This window comes from Strongylocentrotus purpuratus, unplaced genomic scaffold, assembly GCF_000002235.5.
Source record: "Strongylocentrotus purpuratus isolate Spur 01 unplaced genomic scaffold, Spur_5.0 spur5_scaffold_10, whole genome shotgun sequence".
NCBI lineage: Eukaryota > Metazoa > Echinodermata > Echinoidea > Camarodonta > Strongylocentrotidae > Strongylocentrotus > Strongylocentrotus purpuratus.
Window position 1 is genome coordinate 1,251,811 of NW_022145595.1, and position 15,701 is coordinate 1,267,511.

The following is a 15,701-nucleotide window of genomic DNA, read 5'->3' on the forward strand; positions in this document are numbered from 1 at the left end:
CTTTATAATAGAATGGGCTCAGGCTGAAATGAAACTGAACAAGCTTATACAAGATTGGTTTCAGAGGACCGGAAAGAGACTACCAGGTCTGCAATCTGTCCACATCGGCACGAAGACGAAAGCTCACCACTTTTTACTGAAATCAAAGTACAGGTCCTTGTTCAACATACTTCTGAAATCAACAGCAGCCAGAGATGCCATGACCACCACTACTAAGGTTGAAATCAGAAAAGAAATGGCATACCTACAACAAAAAAAAACCTCTACCCCAGGAACCCCAAGAAGGCCAAGTTCGATTGGACAACTTTTCTCCACAAGATTCAGGTTGCAGCACCCACCCTATACAGTGTTGTAGAAGCTGCAATGACAAAAACAAAACAGAGGTATGAACATACAAACAATTCAATTATATGTCACCTAATAGAGAAAGAAAAACAAATCATAACATTGTAGTAATTTGACAAAGTTTTTCCTATCTCGCATTTCAAATCAAATTTAAGAATCTACTTACATTTCAAAGAAAAATTTATGTAAATTTTAAGAGATGAATGTGACTGAATCCTTAATAAGCCTCCATTGATTTTCAATTAATGAATACTCCTTTAGCTTTTAACATCTGACCTCATTATCTCTTAATCCTTTTAGTTATTGGTTGTTCTTGAGCAAGCTAAGTTTAGTTGAAATTGCCTCAACAATTCCTAAGTTGTCACTGTAATGAGATTTCTTCTAATTATCTTGTCATTCTTTTACAATTTTACGACCTTTGGCTTATACCGTCCAAATACTATTTGGCACATCATTACATTCTCATAAACATGTCAAGGAGGGGAAGCTGGTCTTAATGACAAATAAAAACGAGAGAAAAAGATTTGTGAAAGTTTGAGGAATATTTAGTATAAAATAAGTTATCAACATTTTGTAAATGTGTTAATAATAATAATAATAATATGGATATTTATATAGCGCCGGTATATAACATAAATTGCCAACTCCATAACATACTTTTCATGGATCTCTCCCATTAGTTTGTGCTGGAGTTTCCATAGAATCTCATTTTCTTGGTTGTTGAGGAAGGGTTACATTTATATCAAAAGCTGTGCAAAATATATATATTGCAATAAAACTATTAAGAGTGCATGGAAATTAATGAATTGTTTAGTTCAGAGCAAATTTTTAATAAAAGACACAATAATTTGAACTAATAACATTAGTGTTCAACTATAATTCATGTTCATCTTTGGATATTATGTAACAACAAGAGAAACTATTTTCTATCAGATAAGACAGAGATGTGAAGAAGGGAAGATAAGGATTAATATGACCATATCAGTCAATATGGCTATAATACATTATAATGCATGTAGATGTATATCAATATAATCCTTAAAATTATATGTTCATAGCGTTCATAATAGACTTGTGTTCTATAATTATGTAAACTAATTTACCAGATACCCCATTTTCATTATTCAAAATTTAATCTGCATAATGCGATGTACCTATTTTCTTTTCAACATTATCCAATAGATCAGCGCAGCTAGCTAGCTAGCTGTTCTGAATTTTTTTAGCAAGCGCCCTCAACGTTTGATCACAATAAGGTCAAGGAAAAAATGTAAAAATTCTACCACTAGAGTCTACTTGTACTTGTACTGGCTGAGCAGAAGCTGGTATTGTTAGCTTCATATTTTGCAGACAAAAAGGTGGTGTAACATTGAAGATCCTCATTATGTTAGTCAGACATGATGACGACCCTTCTAAGATGGAAAAAAGTGAAATTTGCAATTATAGCAGTCATCATACTGTTCCTTTTGTCGCTGTTTTGTTCGCTGCAAATGCAGGTGAGTTTTCGAGCGGAACACCGAGAACCTCCCTCCCGTCGCACCCGGGGCGCGGGGTCGGCCAATATAATCCTACAATGCATATGCATAATTATGCTTGAAGTCTAGTCTAATTAGTTTATAATATAATAAACAGTATCATGTTGGGTCGGCAAGGATACAATTTCATGATTGGTACTTTTCAGGTGGTGGCCGCGATCGTTTGTCTGTTTGTATGAATGATAATTGATCACTGATGTTGAGTTGTTGATGAGAATCAGAATGTCAATCCAACTTCCATGACAACAAGTTACCTTTTTGTTATTAAGTTTTATCTTGTTTGAATCTATTTGATTCCAAATGCTGAATTCGTATCAAGAATTTTTAGAAATAGAATAGATATTACTTTGATATTTATCATTAATATAATAAGGACTTGTTAAAGAATTTGGGGCACTAAATTTTGTTAGATGTCTGTTGTCTTTGAATTGCTCTTTTAAAGACAGTTAACATTTACAAAAACAGAATGAAATATTTGTTTTCAAATGTAGTATTAGACCTTGACCTACAACCGTAGTAAATTATAAAATTGGCCTCTCTTTTCCCATGATTTAGGCTGTAGGATGGGATGAAGAAATAATCTACACAGGAGATGGACCTTTCTGGCAGATGGAGGATGTGGAATATGGAGGGAAGCAAGTGGACATGGGTGAGTATTAGAGACTTCGATTGAAAGCGCTTTATAAGCAATGCTTTATGAGCACCGTTTTTATTATTTATTTTTATTAAAATGATGGCGATGATGACAATTGATGTCTGATGATGATGAGGGTATCGCTTTGATCATTGGTGATGCATTGGATGGTGTGGTGATGATGATGAGGGTATCGCTTTGATCATTGGTGATGCATTGGGTGGTGTGGTGATGATGATGAGGGTATCGCTTTGATCATTGGTGATGCATTGGATGGTGTGGTGATGATGATGAGGGTATCGCTTTGATCATTGGTGATGCATTGGGTGGTGTGGTGATGATGATGAGGGTATCGCTTTGATCATTGGTGATGCATTGGGTGGTGTGGTGATGATGATGAGGGTATCGCTTTGATCATTGGTGATGCATTGGGTGGTGTGGTGATGATGATGAGGGTATCGCTTTGATCATTGGTGATGCATTGGGTGGTGTGGTGATGATGATGAGGGTATCGCTTTGATCATTGGTGATGCATTGGATGGTGTGGTGATGATGATGAGGGTATCGCTTTGATCATTGGTGATGCATTGGGTGGTGTGGTGATGATGATGAGGGTATCGCTTTGATCATTGGTGATGCATTGGATGGTGTGGTGATGATGATGAGGGTATCGCTTTGATCATTGGTGATGCATTGGGTGGTGTGGTGATGATGATGAGGGTATCGCTTTGATCATTGGTGATGCATTGGGTGGTGTGGTGATGATGATGAGGGTATCGCTTTGATCATTGGTGATGCATTGGGTGGTGTGGTGATGATGATGAGGGTATCGCTTTGATCATTGGTGATGCATTGGGTGGTGTGGTGATGATGATGAGGGTATCGCTTTGATCATTGGTGATGCATTGGGTGGTGTGGTGATGATGATGAGGGTATCGCTTTGATCATTGGTGATGCATTGGGTGGTGTGGTGATGATGATGAGGGTATCGCTTTGATCATTGGTGATGCATTGGGTGGTGTGGTGATGATGATGAGGGTATCGCTTTGATCATTGGTGATGCATTGGGTGGTGTGGTGATGATGATGAGGGTATCGCTTTGATCATTGGTGATGCATTGGGTGGTGTGGTGATGATGATGAGGGTATCGCTTTGATCATTGGTGATGCATTGGGTGGTGTGGTGATGATGATGAGGGTATCGCTTTGATCATTGGTGATGCATTGGGTGGTGTGGTGATGATGATGAGGGTATCGCTTTGATCATTGGTGATGCATTGGGTGGTGTGGTGATGATGATGAGGGTATCGCTTTGATCATTGGTGATGCATTGGGTGGTGTGGTGATGATGATGAGGGTATCGCTTTGATCATTGGTGATGCATTGGGTGGTGTGGTGATGATGATGAGGGTATCGCTTTGATCATTGGTGATGCATTGGGTGGTGTGGTGATGATGATGAGGGTATCGCTTTGATCATTGGTGATGCATTGGGTGGTGTGGTGGTGATGACGAGGGTATCGCTTTGATCATTGGTGATGCATTGGGTGGTGTGGTGATGATGATGAGGGTATCGCTTTGATCATTGGTGATGCATTGGGTGGTGTGGTGATGATGATGAGGGTATCGCTTTGATCATTGGTGATGCATTGGGTGGTGTGGTGATGATGATGAGGGTATCGCTTTGATCATTGGTGATGCATTGGGTGGTGTGGTGATGATGATGAGGGTATCGCTTTGATCATTGGTGATGCATTGGGTGGTGTGGTGATGATGATGAAAAATTGGTAGTGATGATGATGATGGGATGGGGTGGTAATAATGATAGTGATGGTTAGGAGGAGGAGGAGGAGGAGGAGGAGGAGGAGGAGGAGGAGGAGGAGGAGGAGGAGGAGGAGGATGGGAATAGTAATAATCGATGATGATGATGATGATGATGATGACAGTGATGATGATGATGATGAGGAGGAGGATGATGGGGAAAGTGATACATGGTGATTGTGATGATGATGATGATGATTAAAGTGATGATGGTGACAGTGATGATAGTAATGATGGTAGTGATGATGATGATGAAAATGGTGGTGGTGATGGTGATGGTGCTTACCGGTATGAATTTTTCAAACTACATGTGCAGCAAAGCTATGGCAAATAACAAATTGTATCCCTATATTCAAAGTGGCAACAGCCACAGTATTACACAGTTCATGTTTAAGAGAAAAATCAATTGGTAAAGTTAATAGGTAAACTATTTACTGTAAATGTATTTTACATGAGGTTCCCAAGAAAGTCGTGAGACTAATATTGTCATATTTACAGTAAAATACAAGAAAACATGAAATAAGGTTGAATAAATTTTTCATTTATATACATTGTATACAGGTGTAGTACAGTAGTTCAATAACATCTGAAAAGAAGGATGTGACTTCATGCATTAAAAAAAGACAATATTAAACAGTAATTATTACATTGAATTCAATTGGATAGATTGTCTGGATTTATAAACAGAATGTAAGAATTCACTGAAATGTGATGGTAATCATTAACTTAATTTACAGCTGATGTTTGCAACTTTGCACATTACATGAAATTAGGGATCCCTGATGAGACTATTTATACATCATATTAACATGTAATGTATTATCTGAATCTAAGTGCCCATTACTCAGCTATAGTTCTGTCAAAATTGTTTTTGCGAATGTAGTGTTGTGGTACAGACAGTACTTCACATGTGCTTGCACTGTGTACATACATGTACATTGTACATATTTTTTTGTACACATTTTGGATATTTTGTTGTATTGTTAGAATACATTTGGTAGATTCTGATAACTTAAAATTACCTTTTAGTCAATAAAATGTTTTGTATATTAATTCTATGTAAGTCTGTTCCCTTCACATCAAAGTTCAAATCCATCTTAAATCTTTGAATATTTTTCTTTAATGAACGTGCTCTAAAGTCTAAATAGGTCATGCCTGTATTAAAAATGACTGCATCTAGAAGGCTTTAGGGGGTATACAGGGTGAACTTGTAAGAGACCTGCCCAGCTCATGACTAAGTAAACTGCGCTTATTAGTAAGCTTTGATATGGGTGCTTAGGATACACAGGTTCTATCATGATGATGTCATCGATCTGAGATGTGTTTACATTATCCCAAGTTCATTACTGATATGCAGTTCTGTACACTATACCTGTTACATAATTTCTGCATCAACACACAATAATGAATATGTTTATGCCTTGAGAGTTCATAAAGATGTCAAATTGGTCAGTTGTGATCTGGAAAATTCTATAGTTCTGTGTCTGTATTACATCTGTATAAAACATGCAGACTATCTACTTGTACATTTCCTTGTATTCAGGAAAAAACTTGAAATGGAAAATGGAAATGTGATTTTGTGATACTTCTGGAATTCGGCATCTCTGATTTAATGGAAGTTTGTTCACATTATCTGAAGTTTAGGAAGATGTCAAAATGGATCAATTGTGATATATGGAAATTTCGTGGAGCACTGCTGACTAAAATATCTAAATCATTAACTAGAATGTGCATATTTTTACCACAAGCACTTGAGGATGTCAACATGCATCATGATCTGGCAAATTTGTGGAAAACTGTCTGCTTTTGTGTCATGATGTCATCTCACTAAAATGTGCTTGCATTATATGACAAATATGTGAACATGTCTACATTCATCAGTGATGACCTGGTAGATTTAGTAGGTCTTTACTTTTGTGTCATCCTCACGTGAAAGTGTGTTCACATTTAATCCAAAGTTCAGTGAGCCTACTTGATGGATTAGTGGCAATCTGTTACATTCACAGTGTTGTGAAATGTCTCTGTTCACACCAGTCCCAACTCCCAAATGTTGGAAAGAAAATGTGCAGAACCTCTATGCTATTGGATATTGCCAGGTCTGAGAGAGTCTGGAAAAATCAACAAGTGCTTTTTTTTCTTCTGCACTTGACATTTAGTAAATAGTCCGTGACTTTTTGGCATACATGTACAATTTTGTTTAAATAAATATGGACACATGATATACCTGAAAAAAACACACAGCTATATTTACATGTATTGTGTAGTCAATAATACTTCAATACAATGGCCCTTCAGAAGGAGGTATTTGCACAAGATATATCATCTTGTATAACAAACTTTGGGAAGGAAGTACACATGGTTGGTTGTATACTATTTTCACACTGTATGACAGCCAGGCAACTGCAATTTTCTGTTGAGTGCTTTTATGATACAGACCTCTCTAAACACTTTTAAACAGCATACATGTTGATAATGTATACAGTCAGTGTTCTGGGTTTTCACACAAGAAAATAACTTAGACCCCGTTCTCATTCACTTCGTTGGAGCGGTCTAACTAAGACCCGTTCCTCAGGAGCAGTTCTTAGGTGAGTGAGAACGGTCAAAGTGGTCCAGGAAGTGAACTTCTGGACCGCTCCAGAAGACCACCTCGGGAGGTGGTCTTGAGGAACGGGTCTTATTAAGAGCGGTTTGGACCGCTCTAACGTGCAATGTGAACGGAAGCGTACTTTGACCGGAAGTGAGCTAGTGACGTTCCGTGCGAAACATGTAGTACGGTACATACGGTACATACGGTTTGTATTCCGCACGCGAAAAAATTGACCTGCTGACCTGAGCTGCCATAGCAACAAGACTACTTTGACTCGTGGAGCGGTTTGAGCCATAAAAAACTGCTCGGAGTGTGAACGCTCGCAAACCGTTCCTCAAGACCCGTTCCTTCGGAGCGGTCTAACTAAGACCACTTTCAAAGTGAGTGAGAACGGGGTCTAAATATTTAAACATTACTTCCATTTAATATTGATAGACACCATAACACCATAGTTTCAATATCTGAAAAGGGATTATGATGACATTTCTGAAGTTACAGAATGTTGGCTTTGTTAGAACTTTGGTTTTAAAAGGATTACAATTTACAAAGTTTCATTCTCCTTTGAACTTTATGCTTGACACCATCATAATGTTTTTAAAAACAGAATTTAAAAGTTTCAAGAGTTTTTTTATTAGATGGGCTGGACTAGTAATATCCCCTGTCCGTAAGTACATGTAGTATATTTGTTCACAGCAAACTTTGAAATTATTGAACTGGGCATCATCTGGCAGGTATTTAATACTGAAATAGAGGCATATTGTCATGGCAACCATGTATGCATAATATTCATCCTTTAAAATTCTTTATTTCTATGAGTGGCATGTCATGACTACATGCAGGTTTTACTGAAAGAAGACCCGGTACATGACTAACCGATAATCAGCTTAATTTCCTGAGACAACCTGAACAGCATGGTAGAAAAGGAAATTCTCTACTGCAGAATTAAAGATAAAGCTCAGACTTTACATTTATGTGTAGTTCTTACTTTATACAATCTGTCATCTTGTTTAATAGCTTAGCTAGTTTGCTACCTTCTTTAATTTTGTATAAAGTCTCCCATTGATAAAACATATAATTTTTCTTTTGTTGTTATGCATTGTTTATTACTGTAAGTTTTATCATACCCAAACTGTAATTTCAACTTGTTGTGGTCTCTAACATACAATACATGCAGCCTGTAGGACTACAGTTAATGAAATTTAAAAGTTATTTCTTTAATAGCCTGAGACTGAGAGGGTCATTTATTCTGGTCTGTCTACCATGACTCAATGCATTTTGTTGCAATTTTTGTGTGTGTTTATATCATGTAAGCGATGACTTTTCCTGTAGATGAATACTATGAGGTGACCTGCAAAAAAAATACAAGTAACTTCCTTCCTGACATACTTAGTGCTGACTATTATCCCCCAAACAATATATGAAAGTGAATATAAGACATTGTGTCAAATATGGTATTATCAGGTGAAAGAGTTAAAGGAGAGAATCTCTCCTAAAGATGGACAGGAGGGGGAGAGAGAGAGATATAGGGTGCGTTTATCGTGCCTTGCAACTAGATATGTACATATCGAACCCCACTATACGAACATGATTTGCGGGATGTCGCGTTTATGAAACAAAAATTTACATTTTACAAGGAGAAAACTGCAAGCTTTTATATGCATATTATACAAGACTTACTACTTCAACATAGTTGGTATTAGTACAGTCTGTCAGTGTGGACAAATTCTACTTGATATTAAAGGGAAAGTCCACCCCCAAAATAAGTTTGTTTCGATAGAGGCAGAATAATAAGAAAATCAGGTGAGTGAAAGTTTGAGCAAATTCTGAATGAAAATAAGAAAGTTATGAATTATTGAAGTTGTGATCAATCAAATACAAATTGACAACTCTGTGACTTATCATACGAGCTCTCCTTCATTTGCTTTGTGCATAATATTCCATAAAATCATGTTTTCTTCGTTATTGATGACGGAATATATATTTGTTCCTTGCAGGGGGAGTAAAGAAACATATTTGCAATTATTATATTTAGGGTGCATGTATGGTTGAAATTTTTCTTGAGGGAAAATGAAAATTTTAGATTTTTTTAGTACTGAGCAAATGGAAGTTGAGCTTGCATGATACGTCATAGAGTTGCCAATTTGTGTTTGATTGATCACAACTTAAAAAATCCTAACTTCCTTATTTTTAATCGGAATTTGCTCAAACTTTCACTGACTTGTTTCTCTCATTTTTCTACTCCTATTAAAACTAACTTAATTTCAGGGTGGACTTCCCCTTTAAGCAAAACTACAGATAGCCCAAGACTAGGAAGGAAATACTTTTATTGTAGCTTCCCTCTGGTATTCAGTGCTTTCAAAGATCCCTATTCTCCTAGTCTTAGATAGATACAGTCGTACAGTATATGCCCACACTTTGATAAAATGTCGTTAAAATCCAGCAATTAAATCACAGCTGAGGTAATTAAGAACTAATTTGTTTTACCGGTAATTACTTGTAATTTCCTGTAATTTTGATTCTGATTTCAGTACATGTAGTACCATAACCTGCCAACTAATTAATGCAGACTTGTGAAGCAGTCCCCTTGTTCAATGAGGGCCAACATTGCATCAAGAAAATTGCCTCAATCTCTTTTTTTTCACCAGAGCTCTTTCATATTTTGTTGAAAGTCGGATTAAGACATTTAGCCAATGGGCATGATGACAGATGTCATACCCTGACAATTTGCGTCCAGACAATTTGCCTCCAGACAATTTGCCTCCAGATAAACTGGCCTGGCTAGATAATTACTCACCTAATAACAATTACCCCCCCCCCCCCCCCCTGAAAAGAATTTGCACAAATTTCTTGCTGTGAAAAGGCTAAGTCACAAGCTATCATAAGTTTGTAAAAGATTCATGCATGCAAAGTTCTAGATTTAGACTATGGGGAGGTGAATGTCCTAAGGGGGGGGGGGGGAGTACATCCTATAGATGTGTTGCTATGGCTCAGTGGTAGAGCAGTGTTCTCATAAACGGGACGTCTGGGTTCAGAATCAAGTTGTTGCGCTAGTGACTTTTGTTTTGTAGGCATAATTAGTCCTCATTACCCAGACCCTCAAAGAAAACTTAAAGCCGTCAGTTGCTTACTTCCAACAGTACAATACACATGCTTTCTTAGCAGTCAGGTAAAACAAAACAACAATACAAGATGTCAACCTTTGTCTGGTCTGAAGGCACAAGCTCTAATTTGACACTTTACCACAAGTCCTAAAGCCTTGAGCAGAGCCTAGATCTGTCAGTTTCTATCTGTGCCAGCTTAAAGAGAAAATTGAGTTCTGGGAAGAGGTGAAAAAATAATTTGTGAGCATTATCATTGTATTGCATGCAAGTAAAAAAATCAGATAAAAAATGTTCCCTGAGAAGCATGGCTCTGCTGCTCTTCAAATGCCTTAATATTCTAAATATGGCATGTAACATCATAGAAAGCGGGACAGATTTTTATGCCACATGTTCGTGTACTCTCATACATCTTTCTGCTTGTAACTTTACCAAGACTGGGCCAAATTTCTTACCTTTTTTAAAAATGACTCCAGAACCTTGCAGTACACACCAATACTTCCATGTACATGCTAGATGATCAACCTTTTCTGATTGATTTCACAATGTTTCTTTCCACAATGCAATCACATGACCAGAACTCAACTTTATCTTTAAGTACAGTATAGAGCCTAATGTAGTCTCATTTTGCAGATACTGAGAAGGATTTGTGCCTGCTAACTAGTAAATCAGGATAGTTGTCATAGAATTGTACTGGTACTCTTATACAATAGTACATCCCACAGGCCATAATCCCAAGGTGTTCATTCCCTGTTTAATGACGCTATTTAGTTTCCAAGAGGAAGGGAACAGTTATCTGAGACAGTTAAAGCACACAATAGGCTTTTTCAGAGTTTCAGAGTGGACAAATTGTATGCCTTGGTTAACAATAAAGCTCTAATTAATCCCTTCTTTTGTGTTTCCTTTTTATACAGTAAGTGCTTTTTAGGTGATAAAATCTTGCTTTACCTGATCTAACAATTGCCCATTATTGCTTAAATCTGTCTTTGTCTGCCACCTTGAGTATGGACTTGTATAAATAGCTTGAATGTGAAACTGAATAATGACATGTTACTGTATTGATTTTTGAGGAAGGACAATAAATCTTTTTCAGGGGGAGATCTTCTTCTTCTTCTTCTTCTTCAAAATAATCTGCCTCCTTCACTGCTGAAGATTCTTGCAGATGTGTGCGAGTGCATGTGTGTGGCGACATGGGGATGTCCAGGTGTGCAGGTGAGAGGTGTATATATATACATAGTGCCAGTAAAAAAATTGCCGGAATTTACTTCCCCCCGGTCTTTTAATAGTTGTCGCTGGAAGGCTTCCACTGATGGAGCCAGGACAACCTCAAGAGGGAGAGCGTTCCACTGTCGAACAGTGCGAGGAAAGAAGGAGATCAGAGGACCACTTAACATTGTCCTTGGTGAAAAGGACAATAAGAAAGTTCTGTTAAAAAGATGGTGTAGAAGGAGCTTGAGCATAAGATCCAATGTAGAGTGTTATAGTTATTAGCATAAACTTCCATATGCACTTTATTTATATATTTAGGAGTCGATCTGGATGATGTATTAATCAATTCAGTTAAACAACAGCATCAAGAATGAAATGTATATGTAGTGCATTATGGATATTTTATGCTGTCATGCTTTCTTTTTTTCAGGGTGTGGATATAAATGTACAATTGTAGTATTGTAATAATACTACTATACTACATTACTTATTATCGTTCTAGTAAAATAAGTAAACTATTCTGAGGCGCAGAGGGAGATTAATACCAAGGCTTTAGCATTGCTACCATTACGGCACTCTAGCATTTTAAGGAATTAATTCCTGCCAGGTACCAGTGCCCAATGTGTACATGTGTCTCATTTTGTTCTTGACAGATGTTGTGGGTTTTACCCAATGATGATATCTAACACTGCCTCAAACAAGGAAATTAGAAAGTTCTCACAACAATCATGTTCTGATTTGTCTAACACAGACATATCTCAGATCTCAACCTTTGCCCTCTTGTCTGTCTGTGCATTTCCGTCTGCCCGGCTCCCTCTTGTCTGAATCTTAATTTATGGAGACTTCCTGACCTGTTTCTTTCTTCCTTCTCCTTTCATTCATACCAATTTCAATTTCAATTCGTTTATGTTTCCAACAAAACATTACAAATCAATTATAAACATTTACAGCAAATGGATCACTAAAAAGCAATGCTTGTACAAGTGTGGACACCTCAAATGATACCTACGAATAATGAGTAATTAAATTAACATGTCCGTAACTACAAAAGGAACTACAAAATAGGGGGAAAAGGGAGGGGGAGGGATGCCAACAGAGACGAGACAATGACCAGTGTACGCGTGTACAGTAGTTTCTATCTATCTATCAGCTTTGGCCATAGGTATATACATGTACCGGTAGGCACAATCATTGGGCCTTTTGCAGGTGCGTGTGTGTGTGTGTGTGGGAGGGGGTGCTGACATTTCTTGCCTGAATTTCAACACCTGTTTGCTGTTTCTGTTTTGTCAATGTATTCATGAACAAAAATTGTAACACTTTACATTTTTACAACAGTAAAAATGTAACTTTTTCCTGGAATATTGACACCTGGGTCTAGTGCTTTTGAAGTGGGTGAACAAAAGTTTTAACACTCTACTAAAGTGATAATGTAATTTATTGTCCATGTACTACATGTACAGATATGACTTAGAAATTACAGAGACTTTACCTTGCTGCCTGCATTCGAGATGACAGCTGTGAGCTGTCCAACTATTGATACTTTCAAAATTATGTTGGGGATGGTGCAAGTTACTCCAAGTCTCCCACTCTTTTTTGTATTTTGATCAGGTCTCATCTGTGCAAAAATAAACATGCCAAAAGCTCTATTATTTCCCACTTTCAGATCATTTTACTTATTTTGTTTGGGTTCTCTTTACTTATTCTATTTCATAAGCATTTGGGTTACATGTACAGCTACATGTACATACGCTGTGGGTCTACATGTCCCTAAATGTCCCTATTTGAAGTTTCCTGGCTTTTTGCTGTGCATATAGCTATCATTGTACTGGTATTGCTTAAGCTCGCGACACCCTATTCATGCTTCAAATGAGGTTGCTATTGACAGGATTCGCCAAGGAGAATGGTTCAAGTATACTCCTTTGAGATGATGCTTTTGCACTTTCTTTGTGTGCTGACTTGTATGTTTGCTTTCTGTTTATTTGCACACCTACAGCGAAACATGTCACTGGGCCACCTCTTGTCCAGATTCTGTCTGTTTTTATAAGTTTATTGTTTAATTGTCTTCATCCCACTCCCTTCCAAGCATCCCACACAGTATGATTCCCCAAATTCACACCAGGGGGATTGTCCATGGGGTCATTCTCTGGAGGATGGGGGGGGGGGGATGTTCAAGTTGTGAATCCTAAGGAAAGATATTATCTCGTCAAACTACAGTAATCTCAATTTTATGTACATGTACCTGGACATTCATTTTTTCATCCTACATGAATTAAAATCTGATCATTAAACCCATTCATTCTCATTTCTTTTCCTCCTCAGATGGCCATGATGAGCATGACATCAACCATGTGGATGCATCCAAGCTGACCATACCACACCCCATCATCATGTGGTGGACTCCATTCAGCGGCGAGAGAGGTGAGGTCAAGACATGTGGCAACGACCGATGCTTCTTCACCATCGACCGCCACTTCCATCACCATCCCAACACCAGCGCCTTCATGTTCTACGGCACCGACTTCAAGCCTGACGATGTCCCGGTGCCCAGGAAGCCGCATCACGAATGGGCACTCTTCCACGAGGAGTCACCGAAAAACAATTACATGTTGACGCATCCAGAATGCCTGACGCTGTTCAACCACACAGCGACATTCAAGAGGAACTCTGACTTCCCCATAACAACACAGTACTTAAAGAGCTTGGAGGATCTGGAGAGTCGGAAGTATCTAAAGACTCTGGAGGAAAAGAAACGGGCGGGGCTGGCCCCTGTCTTGTACGTCCAGAGCGACTGTAATCCACCGTCTGATAGGGATAGCTACGTCCAAGAGCTCATGAAGCATATCCGTATTGATTCCTATGGCGCCTGTCTTCACAACAAAGACCTCCCGCAGGAACTCACAAACCCTCTCACCATGTTCAAGAGCAACTTTTTTGAGATCGTGTCGAAGTACAAGTTCACGCTTGCCTTTGAGAATGCACTGTGTGAAGATTATGTCACTGAAAAGTTATGGCGCCCCCTCATAGCGGGGTCAGTGCCTGTATACAGGGGCTCACCGTCTGTCCGTGACTGGCTACCTGACGATCACTCTGCTATCGTTGTGGATGACTACAAATCACCAAAAGAGCTTGCAGATCACCTGATATACTTAGACAGCAATGATGAAGCTTATGAAAAGCTACTGAATTTTAAGAAAGTCGGTGCCACAAATCCTCATCTCATCTCGACGATGAAAAATCGAGAGTGGGGCGTGAATGACTATACCCGGCCAAACTTCATAGAGGGTCTTGAGTGTCTTGTCTGTAATCGTTTACATCAAAACCTCAAGGCAAAGAAGGAAGGCAAATCTGAAATCTCACACATTGCCAAACCGGAGCATTATGCCTGTCCGAGGCCTGAGGCTTTCAGCGCTAAATCACGTAGCTCTATTCAAATGTACATTGAGTTACATGATGAGCATGCAAAGAGAGCTAAAGCTCTGAGAGAGCTGGTAGAATCCAAGACCAATTTTACATCAGAGCAGTATTCTGCGTTGGTTTATAAATATCTAACGGGGGAAAGACACTAAATCATGCTATAACAGTACAATTGTAAAGCTGTACAATTTATTGTCTGTCAAGAGCCAGAGGGGTATTAATTCATATATAAGGAGTAAATGCTCTTTTGACTTCTAACAGATATTATGTTTTGATGAACATGTACATGTAGGGTAATACCAAAGATTTTCTACTTACATTATATTATATCAAAAATTAATAATTAACTTTACCCCACACCCTTAAATTGCTCCTTTTATGATACAGGAAACTTTCATCAAAACATATACTTTAGGTTTCTACCAGCCTTTAAATTTAGTAGTCAAGCTTTCATCTACTCTTGTGGAAGTTCTCAAGCCAAGTGATTCCTTCACACAGTTTCTTGTTTGTAGGAGTAGTGCAGTTAAAGGTAAAGACCAGTAATGGTCATGCGATTGCATTGTGAAAGAAACGTTGTGGAATCGATCAGAAAAGGTCGATCATCTAGCATCTAGCATCTGCAAGGTTCTGGAATCATCAAAATGATAAGAAATTTGGCTCATTCTTCGTAAAGTTACAAGCACTATACACAGAAAGATGTATATGGGACTACCCTATCTCTCTCACCAGACCATGAGAGAAATAAATTTACCAAATATATGAATTAGTAGGCGGTTTCCCGGCAAATTTTTTATCATCATGTATTAGTCAAAACATATTCTTTCACATGATTGGTAATGAGAGCTTCCATTTCATTTTTTGAAATTGGGGCGTTGCCAATACTGGTCTTTACCTTTAACTTGTTTAATTTAAACTATCAATAATTTATGATAATATTCATATTGATAAGTAAGACTTCCATCGGTTGGGGTAATTGTAACTTCTAGTGTAGACTTCCTGTGTACTTTCCCAAGCCAAGTGTTTCTTGCTGTCTGCTGCCTCAAGATCACATGCAAATGTAGCT

General features: G+C 38.1%; 1 protein-coding gene across 1 annotated transcript; it reads left to right on the top strand.

The window, feature by feature from the left end:
• The first annotated feature begins 1,633 nt into the window (after positions 1 to 1,633).
• On the top strand, positions 1,634 to 15,159 carry LOC592395 (alpha-(1,3)-fucosyltransferase 10). Its single transcript, XM_030979055.1, has 3 exons — positions 1,634 to 1,838; positions 2,433 to 2,526; positions 13,544 to 15,159. Exons 1-3 carry the CDS (start codon positions 1,740 to 1,742, stop codon positions 14,788 to 14,790), a joined length of 1,440 nt encoding a protein of 479 aa, XP_030834915.1. The 5' UTR covers positions 1,634 to 1,739; the 3' UTR covers positions 14,791 to 15,159.
• Positions 15,160 to 15,701: the final 542 nt, after the last annotated feature.